This window comes from Nomascus leucogenys, chromosome 15 (assembly GCF_006542625.1).
Source record: "Nomascus leucogenys isolate Asia chromosome 15, Asia_NLE_v1, whole genome shotgun sequence".
Lineage (NCBI taxonomy): Eukaryota > Metazoa > Chordata > Mammalia > Primates > Hylobatidae > Nomascus > Nomascus leucogenys.
This window is the reverse complement of record NC_044395.1, coordinates 64,688,735-64,703,296: the sequence shown is the minus strand read 5'-3', so window position 1 is coordinate 64,703,296 and position 14,562 is coordinate 64,688,735. Positions and strand designations below refer to the sequence as shown.

The window sequence follows — 14,562 nt, the reverse complement described above, 5'->3', positions numbered from 1 at the left end:
GCGCCAAGGAGAGAGAGAAGTCAAGATGAAGTTGAAATGTCCTGCCTGGGTAACTGGGAGAGAAAATGGTAGTGTCTGGACCAAAATAAGAATAGTGACTTCTTTTAGAGGTACTAAGGCAGGTCCTGGTTAGAGCCATATGGAGTATTAAAAAATCCTATAAGATAACCCACGACTAACACACACTTCAAATAAAAAACCACCTTAGCAGACCCATCTGTCCTGGGCTACTTGGCCCCACTAGACCTTGCTGATAGAGAATACCAACTCATCTCTTCACTCAACAAACATTAACTAAAACCTAATCAATGTAGCGTCCTAAGCTAGGTAGGGAGGACCCCAAGATGAATCAGACACAGTTCTGGCCTTTGATAAGCTTAATTCTACCTTCTTTCCCTATCAATGAGCTGTTACCTATGAAAAGGTAGCTAAAGTGCTTGCTTCACAGAGATGTGAGTCCCTGATACCAGTTCCTAACTGCCACGTGTGGCACATAAACACCTTCAACACTTCAGTCTATCCTTGGCCTGGGGCAAACAATTTAATGTACTTTCTTAAAAACAAAAACAAAAACAAAAAAAACGACAACTGACCTATGCTTGGTCCCAGAAAGGTAGGATACTGGGAGGAAGCCCCACTCTATTCATTTCCCAGATAACTGTGATGTTCAAAGGAAATGTACTAAAGACACAGACCAAAAGGCCAAACTACAATCCTTGCTGCAATGGTAACAACAAGCTTATTATGCTCATGGACCTCAGAAAGCAAGTTAATTGAGGCAGTAAAAACCCCAGAAGTGTATTTATTTTATAATGGCTTAGAAAGAGGCATATCTGTACTGTGCTAACAACTTAGACATGAGATTTCTAAGTGTTTCTTCTTTCCTTCAGATGTGAGAGCTTCCCCTTTCTTCCCTCAGAAGGTTGCCAAGAGGGCTTGTGGCATAGGGTAGGGATGAGTCAAGAAAGGAGGGTTGTAGAAGGCTTCTGGTGAGACAAGAGAATGGGGAACCCAAGAGTGAGCACTTGGAAGAATGTGAGGGTGTGGAGCCTTGGAGGTTCTCCTGTGCAAGAGTGCAGAAGCCTCATGATGGGACAAGCATGAAACCTCTTCCATGGAGTGGCACAGCGACTGGAAGATGAGGTCAATGTATTCTTGCCTTTAGGCCCCACCCGGGCTTATGATGTCCCAATCCTGCCCCTGATTTCTGGTCATAGCCATCACCAAGTAAAGAGAACAAGTACAGCCCCCACCCCAGCAATCAGCTTTGCCTTAGAGGCTAGAGAGGGGTATGGTGCGTACTCACATTCTGTCAATGATCTTGATGAAGATGCTGCAGTCCTGGAGCTGCAGTACAGCCTCCACAGGGTCAGCCACATGCAGACTGTTCACCTGTGAATCAAAGCAAACAGCCTAGTGAGACCATTACAAACGCCAGAAGCAATGTGGTTTGCTCCTTTTCCCAGAGGCTCAATGTGAGTGCTTACAGTTGTAGGCTACAGGAATACAAGAACTGATGATTCTCAGGTTTTTAATTTCAGGAAGGAGTGCTGTTGCACTCACTCATCCAGTTACAGCCACCTGAAATGCAACCATCAGAGAGCGCTTCCTTTGGCTTCAACTAAATAAAAGCTTAAACTCTCCTAAGATGTTCTAGCACTGGACCATTTTGGAAGGATACACCAATAAATTGGTACTACCATTGCTTCTAAAGAGGAACTTGACAGCAGGGAGTCTGAGGTGGGAAAAGAAAGGCTCTTACATTATAACTCTCTGTAGCTCTTGAATGTATTATAGGTCTTTGTATTTCTTGAATGTTTACATTATAAGTGTCTGTATCTCTTGGATTTTTATATTATAGCCCTTTGTGGCTCTTGAGTTTTGAAATATCTATTCAAAACTTAAATATTACATATATGCTATACACTCCCACAAAGATATAAAATCTTATTAATACATTTTTATTCTTTCCACACATAAAGCTTTAGCTGAGGGGAGAAGGGAAAAACAATAGGGGAACAAGATGATTTTTTAAAAAGGGGGTGGAGGGAGCCAGGCACGGTGGCTCACACCTGTAATCCTAGCACTTTGGGAGGCTGAGGCGGGAAGATCACTTGAGCTCAGGAGTTCAAGACCAGCCTGGGCAACACAGTGAAACCCTGTCCTTCAAAAAATACAAAAAATTAGCCAGGAGTGGTGGCACATACCTGTAGTCCCAGCTACTTAGAAGGCTGAGGTGGGAGGATCACCTTAGCCCAGGGAGGTCGAGGCTGCAGTGAGCTGAGATTGCATCACTGTACTCTAGCCTGGGTGACAGAGCAAGACCCTGTCTCCAAACGAAAAAAAAATAAGGAAAGAAAAGAAAAAAAAAAGGCGGGGAGTGGGGGGATGAAAGAAGAGGAGCTGGGAATTTCAAAGAAAAACTTTTTAATTCTAATTTAGTTGCCCGTTCCCATTCTTTGGCTTCAGATAGGCATACATCTAAATCAGTTTTTACCACTAGAATATTCATCAGGGGTCACATACATCAGGTACACAGGTTATTCAATAAGTATACACGGTCGACCTCTACAGGAAAACCTCATGAATTCCACAGGCACTAAAGTTCAGAAGTAGCCTGGGCTGAGGTTTACCTTTTTATTACTATAGGAAGAAAGGGTTTGCTAAGTTAATTATTCACATATTCAACACTAAGAGGGGAGAGAGACTGAGCCTGCTTTAAGAAACAAGGTATTTTAAAGAACTTCAGCATAGTGGTTATGTGCAGACAACTAGATTCTATTGCTTATAAATGTGTTCTCTATATTTGGGCTGGAAGCCAGTACATATACATTTTGGGCCCAGCTCCTCCACAAATTTGCCAGCAACCTTTGTTACAAACTTTATTTCTCTCTGCACTAGTTTTCTCCCTTGCCAAATGGATGGAATCCCTACTTTATCTACTTCAAAGGACCAGTGTGAGCTCAAATGGGATTATGGATGCAAGAACACATTAAAAAATACAAAGTAGGCCAGGTGCAGTGGCTCACACCTGTAATCCCAGCACTTTGGGAGGCTGAGGTAGGGGGACTGCTTGAGGCTGGGAGTTTAGGACCACCTTGGGCAACATAACAATACCCTGTCTCTACTAAATAAATAAATAAGCAAGCAAGAAAGCTGGACATGGTGACATGTGCCTGTAAGTCCTAGCTACATAAAAGGCTGAGGTGGGTGGATCATTTGAGCTCAGGAGCTGGAGAAGTTACAATGAGCTATGATAGTGTCCCCGCACTGTGGCCTGGGCAACAGAGTGAGACAGCTCAAAAAAAAAAGAAAGAAAGAAAAAAAGAAAAAGTAATAAACATAAAGCACTATTATGGTTAATAAAATTAAAATAATGAAGTAGATATAACATTTGTATTTCTTAATAGTTAAGTTAGCTGCATGCACTATAGAATTAAGAGGATTTTTAAAAATCAATGATTCCTCTACAGACATGATAGTATTTATTTCAGTTAAATACTTTCACATTTAAAAACAACTTTTAGGCCAGGCACAGTGGCCCATGCCTATAATCCCAGCACTTGGGGAGGCTGAGGTGGAAGGACTGCTTGAGGCCAGGAGTTCAAGACCAGCCTGGGCAACAAAAGGAGACCTTATCTATACAAAATAATAATTTTAAAAAATTTTTAGCTGGGTGAGATGGCTTGCGCCTGTATGCTCCTGTAGTCCCTGCTACTCGGGAGGCTGACGTGGGAAGATCGCTTGAGCCTGGGAGGTCAAGGCTACAGTGAGCTATGATCACACCACTGCACTCTAGCCTGGGCAACGGATTGAGACCCTGTCTCAAAAAAAAAATTAAATAAATAAATACAACTTTTAGGCTAGGTGTGGTGGCTCATGCCTGTAATCCCAGTGCTTTGGGAGGATGAGGAGGTAGAATCGCTTGAGGCCAGGAGTTTGAGATCAGCCTAGGCAACATAGCAAGACCCTGTCCCCAAAACATTAAAAAAAAAAAAAAAAAAAAAGAAAGAAAAAATAGCCCAGCATGGTGGTGCATGCCTGTGGTCCTAGCTGCTCAGGAGGCTAAGGTGGGAGGCAGAGGATTGCTTGAGTGCAGGAGTTCCAGGCTGCCGTGAGCTATAAAACTGCAACTGCATTCCAGCCTGGGTCACAGAGCAAGACCCTATCTCAAAAAGAGGAATCTTTTAGATGAATCCAAACTAAAACAAATTAAAAGTTTTTTTAATGTGAAATAAAATATGACTTATTGACATCTTAAAGAGTTTGCTAATATATTTATAATATATTTATACTGTCTTTTGAAAAAAGCTCAATCTAATTGGTCAGAACAGGTCATTCTAAGTTTTCTAGAAAGATTCTGAAAACTTCAGGCCAAGATTCCATTTTACCTGCAGAAAATGAAGAGACTGCCAAGGCTAAACCATCTCCTATCAATACCTGCAATCTAGGTAAAACATTCAAGGACTACGGATGCTTGTTCACTAACAAAACTAAAAAATCATATCAATTAGCTGATGTAAAGTCTCCTAAGGAATCTGGATTCATCACTTATACCAATTAAGTAATAATCCAGCCACAGTTCCTTTCATGGATACAAAAAGATTTTTCTTCCTGTGAATTATTTTTGCTCTCAGGTGAGAAATCATTTAAAAGTTGAGGAAGTAGAGAAGTTCCTTGATCTCTATTCAGGGCATAAAACATGAGAGTGAGGACCAGGCTCACCACATAACTCAAGAGTTGCCTTTAAGGATTGCAGGGTTGCTTAAGGTTGTCAAATCTTAAAATATCCTGTAACAGTTTATTCATTATTAACTGCTGTTTACAGAATAGTTTCAAGCTATAATTTAAGTACTAATAAAATAAACCACTAATTTATTTTTATGTTATAAATTACTGAAAATTCAGAAGACAAAAAACAGAGCTCCCAATAATTCTAGTATTTTAATACAGGTATTTTTAGCATTTTGATGTATTTCTTTCATTTTTTCCTAGGTAACTTTTTTAAACTGTAGTTGGAATTATCATGTGTGTGTATGTTCTATGCCACTCTTCTCATTAACATAACAGATGCATTATTTCATGCTACTAGTTTCATAAAATTTGCTTTGGCTCCACAACTTTTGTTTAAATTGAAAAAATTCTCTATACTATATTTATATATATTTTTAAGAGACAGGCTCTTGCTATGTTATAGGTTGGAGTGCAGCAGCTATTTACAGATGCAATCATGGCTAACTGCAACCTCAAACTCCTGGGCTCAAGCAATTCTCCCATCTCAGCATCCCAAGTAGCTGGGACTATAGGTAGGTGTGCACTATTGAACCCGGCACATATAACTATAACATTTTCATGCACGTTCTTTGTTGGTTGTTTTTTTTTTTTTGAGACAGGCTCTCACTCTATTGTCCAGGCTAGAGTGTAGTGGCATGCTCACAGCTCACTGCAGCTTCAACCTCCACAGCCTCAGGTGATCCTCCCACCTCAGCCTCCTGAATAGCTAGAACCACAAGAGCACACCACCACACCCAGCTAATTTTTATATTTTTTGAAGAGACATGGTTTCGCCATGTTGCCCAGGGTGGTTGCAAACTTCTGAGCTCAAGTGATCCTCCACCTCAGCCTCCCAAAGCGCTAGGATTACAGGTGTGAGCCACTGCACCTGGCCTCATGCATATTTATCATGACTTTTCAGAAAAGGATATAAGTAGCTGCTATAAATAAAACTAGTCTTAGGCCAGGTGCAGTGGCTCATGCCTATAATCCTAACACTTTGGGAGGTCAAGGCAGGTGTATCACTGGAGCTCAGGAATTCAAGACCAGCCTTGGAAACATGGCAAAACCCAGTCTCTACCAAAAATACAAAACATTGTATTTTTTGGGGGGTCACATTAAAATTGAGGTCAGATGGCCGGGCGCGGTGGCTCAAGCCTGTAATCCCAGCACTTTGGGAGGCCGAGGTGGGCAGATCACAAGGTCAGGAGATCGATACCATCCTGGCTAACACGGTGAAACCTCGTCTCTACTAAAAATACAAAAAATTAGCCGGGCGTGTTGGCAGGCGCCTGTAGTCCCAGCTACTCGGGAGGCTGAGCCAGGAGAATGGCGTGAACCCAGGAGGGGGAGGTTGCGGTGAGCCGAGATCGCGCCACTGCACTCCAGCCTGGGGGACAGAGAAAGACTCCGTCTCAAAAAAAATAAAAATAAAAATAAAATTGAGGTCAGAAGTTTGAGACCAGCCTGGGCAACTCAGCAAGACCCTATCTCTACAAAAAGTTTTTAAAAATTAGCATGGCATGTACCCCTGTGGTCCTAGCTACTTGGGAGGCTGAGGTAGAAGGATCACTTGAGCCCCGAAGTTTGAGGTTACAATGAACTATGATTACATCACTGTACTCCAGTCTAGGCAACATAATGAGACTCTGTCTTTTGTTTTAAAAAAGAAAAATGGTTGGCTCTCCAATTGGCCCTGATTAATCAGTACTCAGGGTGAATATTAAAATATCCCGTGTCAACTAGCATGCCCAGGAAGTATTTTAAATATCAAGAACTATGATTTATTGAGATAATATGCTAAATGACTGCATGTATGTGGGTACTTGTGCACACTAAATGTATCTCATTATCCTTATAATAACCCCATGAGGTATTTTATTTTATTTTTTCATGGTGCCAAGAGAAAGTAGAACTCTATGAGGTATTTTAATTTAAAATCATCCCCATTAAAAAAAATGATACTAGCCAGGCGTGGTGGCTCACACCTGTAATCCCAGCACTTTGGGAGGCCAAGGAGGGTGGACCACGAGGTCAGGAGATCGAGACCATCCTGGCCAACATGGTGAAACCCGTCTCTACTAAAAATACAAAAAAATTAGTTGGGCGTGGTGGTGCGTGCCTGTAATCCCAGCTACTCGGGAGGCTGAAGCAGGAGAATTGCTTGAACCTGGGAGGCAGAGGTTGCAGTGAGCCGAGATCACGCCACTGCACTCCAGCCTGGCGACAGAGCAAGACTCCATCTCAAAAAAAGAAAAAGATACTGAGAGGCCAACTTGCCCTGGGTCAGAGGGACCAGCGCTGTGATTCTATGCTGGGCATGTGACTCTGAGGCCCATATTTATCACCACACTCCATGGTCTCCTCTGTTTCTTTAGCTTTATTTATTATTTATATATATATTTTTGAAACATGGTCTCACTCTGTCGCCCAGGCTGGAATGCAGTGGTGCAATCATGGCTCACTGCAGCCTCAACCTTCAGGGCTCAAGGGATCCTCCCACCTTAGCCTGCCAAGTAGGTGAGACTACAGGTGCATGACGCCATGCCCAGCTGATTTTTTAATTTTTGTAGAGACAGGTTTTTGCCATGTTGCCCAGGCTGGTCTTGAACTCTTGGGCTCAAGCGATCCTCCTGCCTCAGCCTCCCAAAGAGCTGGGATTACAGGTGTCAGCCACCACATCCAGCCTCTCTAGCTTTAAATATCCAATGCACTGTATTATTTTTTCATTTCCCATTGTCTCTGGCAGAAAATATATGAATGATCTAGCAAAATAATTTTGATGAAGTAATGGGCAAGGCAACACTTGCTGATGGACAATGGCAACAGACAGAAAGGTGATAAGAGAGTGATGAGAACCTTGTCCTAAGATTAAAGGCCTTTGAAGACCAAAGTCCCTGCATATGTTGGGGTCAGCATTTACCCTTTTTTTTTTTTTTTTTTTTTAATTTTTCAGACGGAGTCTCGCTCTGTTGCCCAGGCTGGAGTGCAATGGTGTGATCTCGGCTCACTGCAACCTCCACCTCCTGGGTTCAAGTGATTCTCCGGCCTCAGCCTCCTAACTGGGATTACAGGTGCCCGCCACCACACCCAGCTAATTTTTGTATTTTTAGTAGAGACAGGGGGTTTCACCAGCTTGGCCAGGCTGGTCTCGAACTCCTGACGTCAGGTGATCCACCTGCCTCGGCCTCCCAAAGTGCTGGGATTACAGGCATAAGCCACCGCGCCTGGCCCACATTTACCCTTTTATTCAGAAAAATACACACGGAGCAGATGAAAATGCATTTCCATGCTGCCTAAAGGAAAACTATTTAGTCTAGAAATGAGAAGACTTTACATAGCCCTGGCTCCTACAAAACTCCTCTCCTAACCCTCTCGAGCTTCCTGGAGAAGTATAGCCAACAAAAGAGAGGAAGACTACTTACCCAAGAGAGGAGTGCGGCCCCCCGGGTGGCGTGGAGTGTCATCTTGGTGATACCAGACAGTCACTCCAATGCACCTGGAACCCAAGAGAGGAAGAAAAGCAGTTAATCATATCAGATATCCATGATCAAGAAATAAAGGTGAAACGGTTCCATTTGCCAACTCTCAACACTTGAATCACTCTTCACTGAGTCCACCAAGACACCATGGGAATTTTTAGAAAGCTGAGTACACATGAAAATTACTATAGAGCTTATATCAGAAACTACAGGAAAGAATTGTGCATTTAACTCAATGTCTACCCCATGTAATTTTTCAGTTCCACAGAAAATACAACATTCAAAGCTGGCCTTCAACCCCACTCTTTGGGACATGATGCCCTTAAATTTGGGACATGATGCCCTTAAATATGGAACAAACACGGTTTTCAGACAGACCTGGGTCTGGATGCTGATTTAATGTGACCAGGGTCATAGGACCTTAGACAAGCAACATAACCTCTTTTAGTCTTTTTCTTTATCTGCAAAATGGGATCCACATACACCTGTCTGGGTTATTGTGATGCTTAAAGATAAAGCAAACAGTATAGTGCCTGGCACATGGTAGGTTGTCAATAAATAATTACTGTTCTTAAGCAGAAATGTTGATTTCCAGCTCTTTCTACAGGTACCCAAATTGTACCTAACAATACCTAAGTCCTTAAGGAAACTGTTCTAGTTTCTGGATTTTTATATCTTCCACAGAAATGTCTCACAAACATGGTTCAAATGGGGGATTGAGAATATCCAAACGTAGGTCTCTGGATGAGGTCAAGCCCAATTCCAGAGGAGATCCCATGGGACATTTAATGAAAATTAGGCACCTGTCCCGGTGTTCTCATCCCCAATTTCCTTTCCCATTGAGATTCTGCCACTTGCCTGCCAAACTACCCAAGAGACCACAGGCCAGATAACTCAATATTCACCAACACCTCCTAGCAGCCCTTACAATTTTCACTCATCTCCAGGGGCACAATAAGCCCTGCCCCCCATCTCCTGCCACATGTGCTCAGTCTGTAACTACTCTAGAAGGAGGAACAAGAGTGGTAAGAGCCACATCGCCTGTAAGTCTCCCCATATATTAGCATCTCCAGAGTGTGGGCTCTGTGGAACCAGTCTACTGTATGCAAGTTGAAGGATAAAGAAAGACACCATTCTTGCCCACAAGGTGCTCACTGTCTAGTAAGGGAAAGAGATACAAAAATCTGAAAATTCATTTCCCATTATCTCTTGGTCCTTCCTATCCAAGTACACTGTTTATCAGCCAACCGAAAGGTATTCTCTTAGTTCCTAAATATGATCATCCTCGCTGGGAGCAGTGGCTCACGCCCGTAATCCCAGCACTTTGAGAGACCCAGGCGGGTGGATCGCGAGGTCAGGAGATCGAGACCATCCTGGCTAACATGGTGAAACCCCGTCTCTACTAAAAATACAAAAAATTAGCCGGGCGTGGTGGCGGGCACCTGTAGTCCCAGCTACTCGGGAGGCTGAGGCAGGAGAATGGCGTGAACCCAGGAGGCTGAGCTTGCAGTGAGCCGAGATCGCACCACTGCACTGCACTCCAGTCTGGGTGACAGAGCGAGACTCTGTCTCAAAAAGAAAAAAAAAAAAAAAAAAAAAGATCATCCTGTGCTAGAAGCTACATGGAAAATGGGAGACAATGACATGGTCCTTGCCTTTGAGGGGCTTATAGCAGGGTAGGGAGTAAAATTAAACATACATGAAGCACTAATAGAAGAAAATAATTAAATGCTAAATATAACTAAATGCTAATTACAATTAAGTGCTTCCTGACCCTGCAAAATCCAACATGATTCCACGTTATACCAGCATCAGTCTTGGAATTGAGCCAATTCACCTGGGCTTTGGCAAGGGCAAATGAAATGGTTAAGAGAGCTCTCAGGAAGGCAGAGAAGCTAAGGGGCTTATGTTCCTCAGTCTTCGATAATTATCATCAAGTATGCCCTACCCATGGGCAAGACTGTGTAGCCCTTAAGGCCAGGCATGGATGGATGCAGATAGCCCCAACTACTGCACTGCAATAAGGCTTTTCTGTGGCTGACAAGACTAAAGCTCGAGGGACCACACTTGGCTTTGTGGTGGGGCGGCAACAGCCAGACACTCAACTGGGGCTTCTTTAAAAAAAGGCCTCTGAGCTATTAAATCACAAGGAATGAGGCTGAGATCACCTCTCCCCCATCCTCACTGCTGCCTACAGACTTGCATCCTTTTGATGAGGCCCAACACTTCGAAATTTTATCTGCAACTGTAGGCAGATCTTGCCCCCTTTGAAAGATTCACAGCTGTGCTACTAAAAATGTCCTGAGGTTTAACCAACCTCTTCATCTCAGAGGCAAAACATACAACCCTGAGGTCCTCCCAGGAGAGCTTGTCTAAAACTACTTCCACTGTTCAAGAAAATGAGTGTTAAGGCTAAATATTCTTTTCTGTGTTCCCCAGGCACAGAAATACGAGGAACCCAATATCCACCACTAGGAACCCCTGATGGACCTTGTCTGCTCTTCAGTTCTAAGCCTGTAAAGAGGTACTTTCCTAGAGACAGAACAACAGGGTGAGAGAGGCTTCAGGAGAGCCCCAGCCATTCCCTCTTCTCTGGGTAAGGAATGACTGAAGCCAGGAGTACAGCTAAGTTTTCTACATTGGGACTATAGCTTTAAGCAGACTTTGGCTGGGAATCCAAAGGCTCCCAGCCAGAGTACCATCCTCCCCACCCTCCCCCTGAAATCTGAGGCAGGCCCCACCCAGTACACTGGGTGATGCTGATGGAAAAACAGATCCTTGCAATTGTAGCCCGGAACCATTTCACAGAAGGATCTGCTGAGATCCACCCCAGCTGGATCAGGCACCCCCACAACCCTCACTCAATAAACAAAGAAACAAAAGGCCAGGCCCTCTGAGGGCACCTTTGGAGTTCCCATCTACCTGATTCTCTGAGAAAGAAACTCCCCCAGAATCTAGAACAGAGGGCTCACCGAGCTGGTAAGGCACCCTCTCTTTTCCCTAGTCTCAAGAAGTAACCAAGGACACAGAAGCAATTGCGTTATAAACTTAAGGCCCTGCATCCTTTTTACATTTCCCAAACCGACACAATGCAGCTCCCCCACGTCAGGACCAATTCCCACATTTACAGTAACCCCTCTGTTTCCAGAAAATAAATATCAAGATAAGGAAAGTGACACTAAAGAGACACGCAGCCACTCTGCCTGTACCCTCTCTGGACCTTAAAGAGTTAAAGCCTAGCCATGATTTCCTACCAGGGCTGAGGCTAATGTAAACCACCTGCTCAGACGCAAGAAGCAGGACCAGAGGGTCAAGTTGCTGAGCTCTGGAGTCTGTTCTGAAAAAGCTTCAGTTTTAAGTACAGAACAAGTGATAGGCCAAAGGCCAGAGGGTCTGAGCTGCAGCAGCATTGCTCTCCTTACCCCACCTGGCCTGTGTGCCAGCTCCTTTGAGACTGCCTCTTAGCCACTTACTGCCCATCAAGGGAACACCAGACCTACCTCAAGATAACACCAAAGTGACCTTTGGTCCCAGAGAGTTGTTAAACTATACCAATCTCTCAGCTCATGGGCCCCTGCTCCTGCTGAACCCTCATTCTCTTAGTGCTAATTCCCACTCCCAGAATTTCAGGGCCCAAAGCCCACACAAGCTCCCACCCCAAAGGGTCCTTCCCAGAACCCCACCCCCTTCTCCACCTGATAGTTCCAAAGGCCTACAGCCTCACAGCTCACAAAGGAAATGGCTGCCCCATCTGTGCGCCAGTGCTCACTTGCAAAATTTACCACCACTTACCCTGAGACTCTGCCTGCCTGTAGCCTAAGAATTCCATGCTCTGTACCCCTTTCTTAGAAAGATACTCCCCATCTGAGAGACACCCACATCCAAAGAGTGAAAACCCTGATCTTGGGGCTCCTCCTCCTCCAACTCTGGGACGGTTAGGTCAGGAGGCACATGCAAGCAAACACCCAGATCTCACCTGGCAGGTTACCCCAGAGGGGCCAAGCCACCTTGCCCTAGGCTAATAAGCTATAAAAACAGCATAGGAAATACTTTGCTGGTACATCCTCTGCCTCTGAGAAGATAAAAGGCAAAAGGACCAGTGGCTCCAAGAGACGCCATACAGAGAAAAACAATCTTTCTCAATTCCTGGGGAGCCCTGGGTAGACCGTCTGGTCCAAGTCCAAAGAGTTTCCTGAGGTCGGGGCAAACCAGTTTGGTCCATCTAAAGGGAGTAGCTTGGGCTGAGGCCTCCTCCTCTTCACACAGACCACCCCACCTTTGTAGCCTAGAGTTTGGCACAGAACCCCAAAGCCCTGGAGAGAAACAAGGGAGGGATTGCAGAGGAAACCAAGATTCTCCGGTTTCTTCAAAAGTGGCTTACAGATGTCTGCTCCTTCTCCCCATGCTCTGGAGGGTCCAGATCAGGGTGATGGCAAAAGAGGTGCAATCAGGAACCAGACCTGCGACCAGGCCTGCAGCCATGTATTGTACTGGGGCGCGTACATACACACACACACACACTGACCTGGGCCCCGACCACTACATTCACACACCCTGGTCCCTACCAGCTGACAAAATGAACTTTTCACTGCCCACCACCGCGCACACACCCATGGCCTCACGCAGAAATGGTGAAGCCCTCTCCTGAGCTGTCTCTATAGCTCAACGTGCAGGCGCACACGCTTTCCTTCTCTGAACAAAAACATGCTGACATCTACGCAAGGGGGAAAGAAAGCAACCCTTTGCTCTGAAAGGCGCCAACTCCCGGATGTTGGCAAGCTCTGCTCCACAGCGCCTGTTTCTGAGTATGTTTACTTGCTCTCCCTCTTCTCTCCCTCCCCTTTAAGGATGGCGCAGGAAAGGGAGGTGAGGGGGGAGAATCCACCCCACCCCCTCGTCCATGTTTGAACAAAAACCCAGAGAAAGAGTGAGGGAGAAAAAGTCTCGGTGCGGGGGGGCCTTACCAGACTCCTAAAGCCAAACGTATCTACAGGTTTTAATCCGCCATTAGCATTTAAATCTTGAAAGAAGAGGAGGAAGGGGGGGCCAGTGGAAAGTAACCCCACACACAAAAGAAAAGTTGTTGGTTTTCTTCTCAGTCTGCCTGGCAGGAGCGATCTTCCTGGCTGACAGCCAGAAGTGCGTCACAGCCAGGAGTCTGCTTTCTTTAAAGGCACAGCAAGCTTCCCAGATCTGGGAGCAACAGCAAGCAGGGGACTCTCAGTGGGGGTGGGGCCCAGAGGGAGGGGGTGCACTGGAGAGGAGGGGCTGCAAAGGGGAAGGCTGGAGGCTTGGTCCACGAACAAGAAAAGCAGGACGAATGGGGGCGGCGGGTTGTAGGTGAAGACACAAGCAGGCAGGCAAAATTACTGAACTCCAACAGCAGCAAGAGCCAAGGCAAACTGTGGCACAAACACACAAAACACATCTCACGGTGGCCTGCCTGACAAACCTGGGATCAACCGGACACTCCCCTTTCGCTCTGTTTTCCACCCAGAGTTTAAGGCAGCAGTAATAATCTGTCCATCTCTATTTAACAGCAATGGAAGGGTAGGACAAGGGCTGTCCTGATAATTAGATCAGCCCCTGCCTGGCGGACCGCAGGGCAAGGAGGAAGACCCGGGAACAGAGGCTTTGAAGAACAAGCAACATGCAGGCCCTTTGATCGGGGGCAGCTTCCTGCCGGCCCCAGGGCAGGCTGTGTCTTTAAGCACAACCATGCCACTCACACACAAAGCGCCTTGCCACCTTCCATAGGCACCGCCTGCCCTGCTCTGGGACACGGCCACCCACTAAGTCCATTCCCCGAGGGAATCTCTCCAGCCCATACCTTCTGCGTGGCAAGGCCAGGATGCCGTGCTGTGCCCGCTCCTCCCCCTCCGCCACCCAAACAAGAAGCCCAGGCAGATTCTGGCCCTGGAGTACAGGCCTGCGCTGTCCTGTGCTGCGTGCTATTGTCGGCTGTGGAATGGCCGCCAAAATCCCAGCTGTGCTGCCAGAACCTAATCCCCTGTTCCGCTGAGCATTTGTGGGGAGGGGCTGAGGGGCCAAGGCACGAGACCGAGTACGCCAGGCACTGGCTGCAGCCCTTAACAGACGCAGGCACCGGGACTTGTAGGCTCTGCTTCTCCTACATGGCTGAAAACAAAAGATGTCTGACTCTTAGAAGACAAAACCACAGCATTTCCCCCCACTGAATAGCGAACTTCACCAAGGTTGAAAGGGAAGCCCACCAGATGATGGTCAACAGGCACCCCCAATCTTATGCCACAAACATTTACTGACCACCTACTATGTGTAAGGCACT

The 14,562-nt window shown here is 45.7% G+C and overlaps 1 protein-coding gene across 10 annotated transcripts in view; it reads right to left on the bottom strand.

Moving 5' to 3' along the window:
- Positions 1-14,562, bottom strand: part of NUMA1 (nuclear mitotic apparatus protein 1) — an 81,216-nt gene that overhangs the window by 25,025 nt on the left and 41,629 nt on the right. For 3 of the 10 annotated variants that reach the window (XM_030829553.1, XM_030829562.1, XM_030829558.1), the window contains 2 exons: positions 8,199-8,272; positions 1,307-1,392 (listed from right to left, as the gene is read on the bottom strand). In XM_030829553.1, coding sequence (XP_030685413.1) covers positions 1,307-1,392; positions 8,199-8,240 — 128 coding nt within the window. In that variant the 5' untranslated portion in view covers positions 8,241-8,272. Of the gene's footprint in view, positions 1-1,306; positions 1,393-8,198; positions 8,273-12,047; positions 12,139-12,636; positions 12,743-12,865; positions 12,972-13,219; positions 13,399-13,707; positions 13,789-14,085; positions 14,250-14,562 lie in introns of those variants that run through there. The other 7 variants (XM_030829554.1, XM_030829563.1, XM_030829555.1 and 4 more) reach the window with 6 other exon arrangements.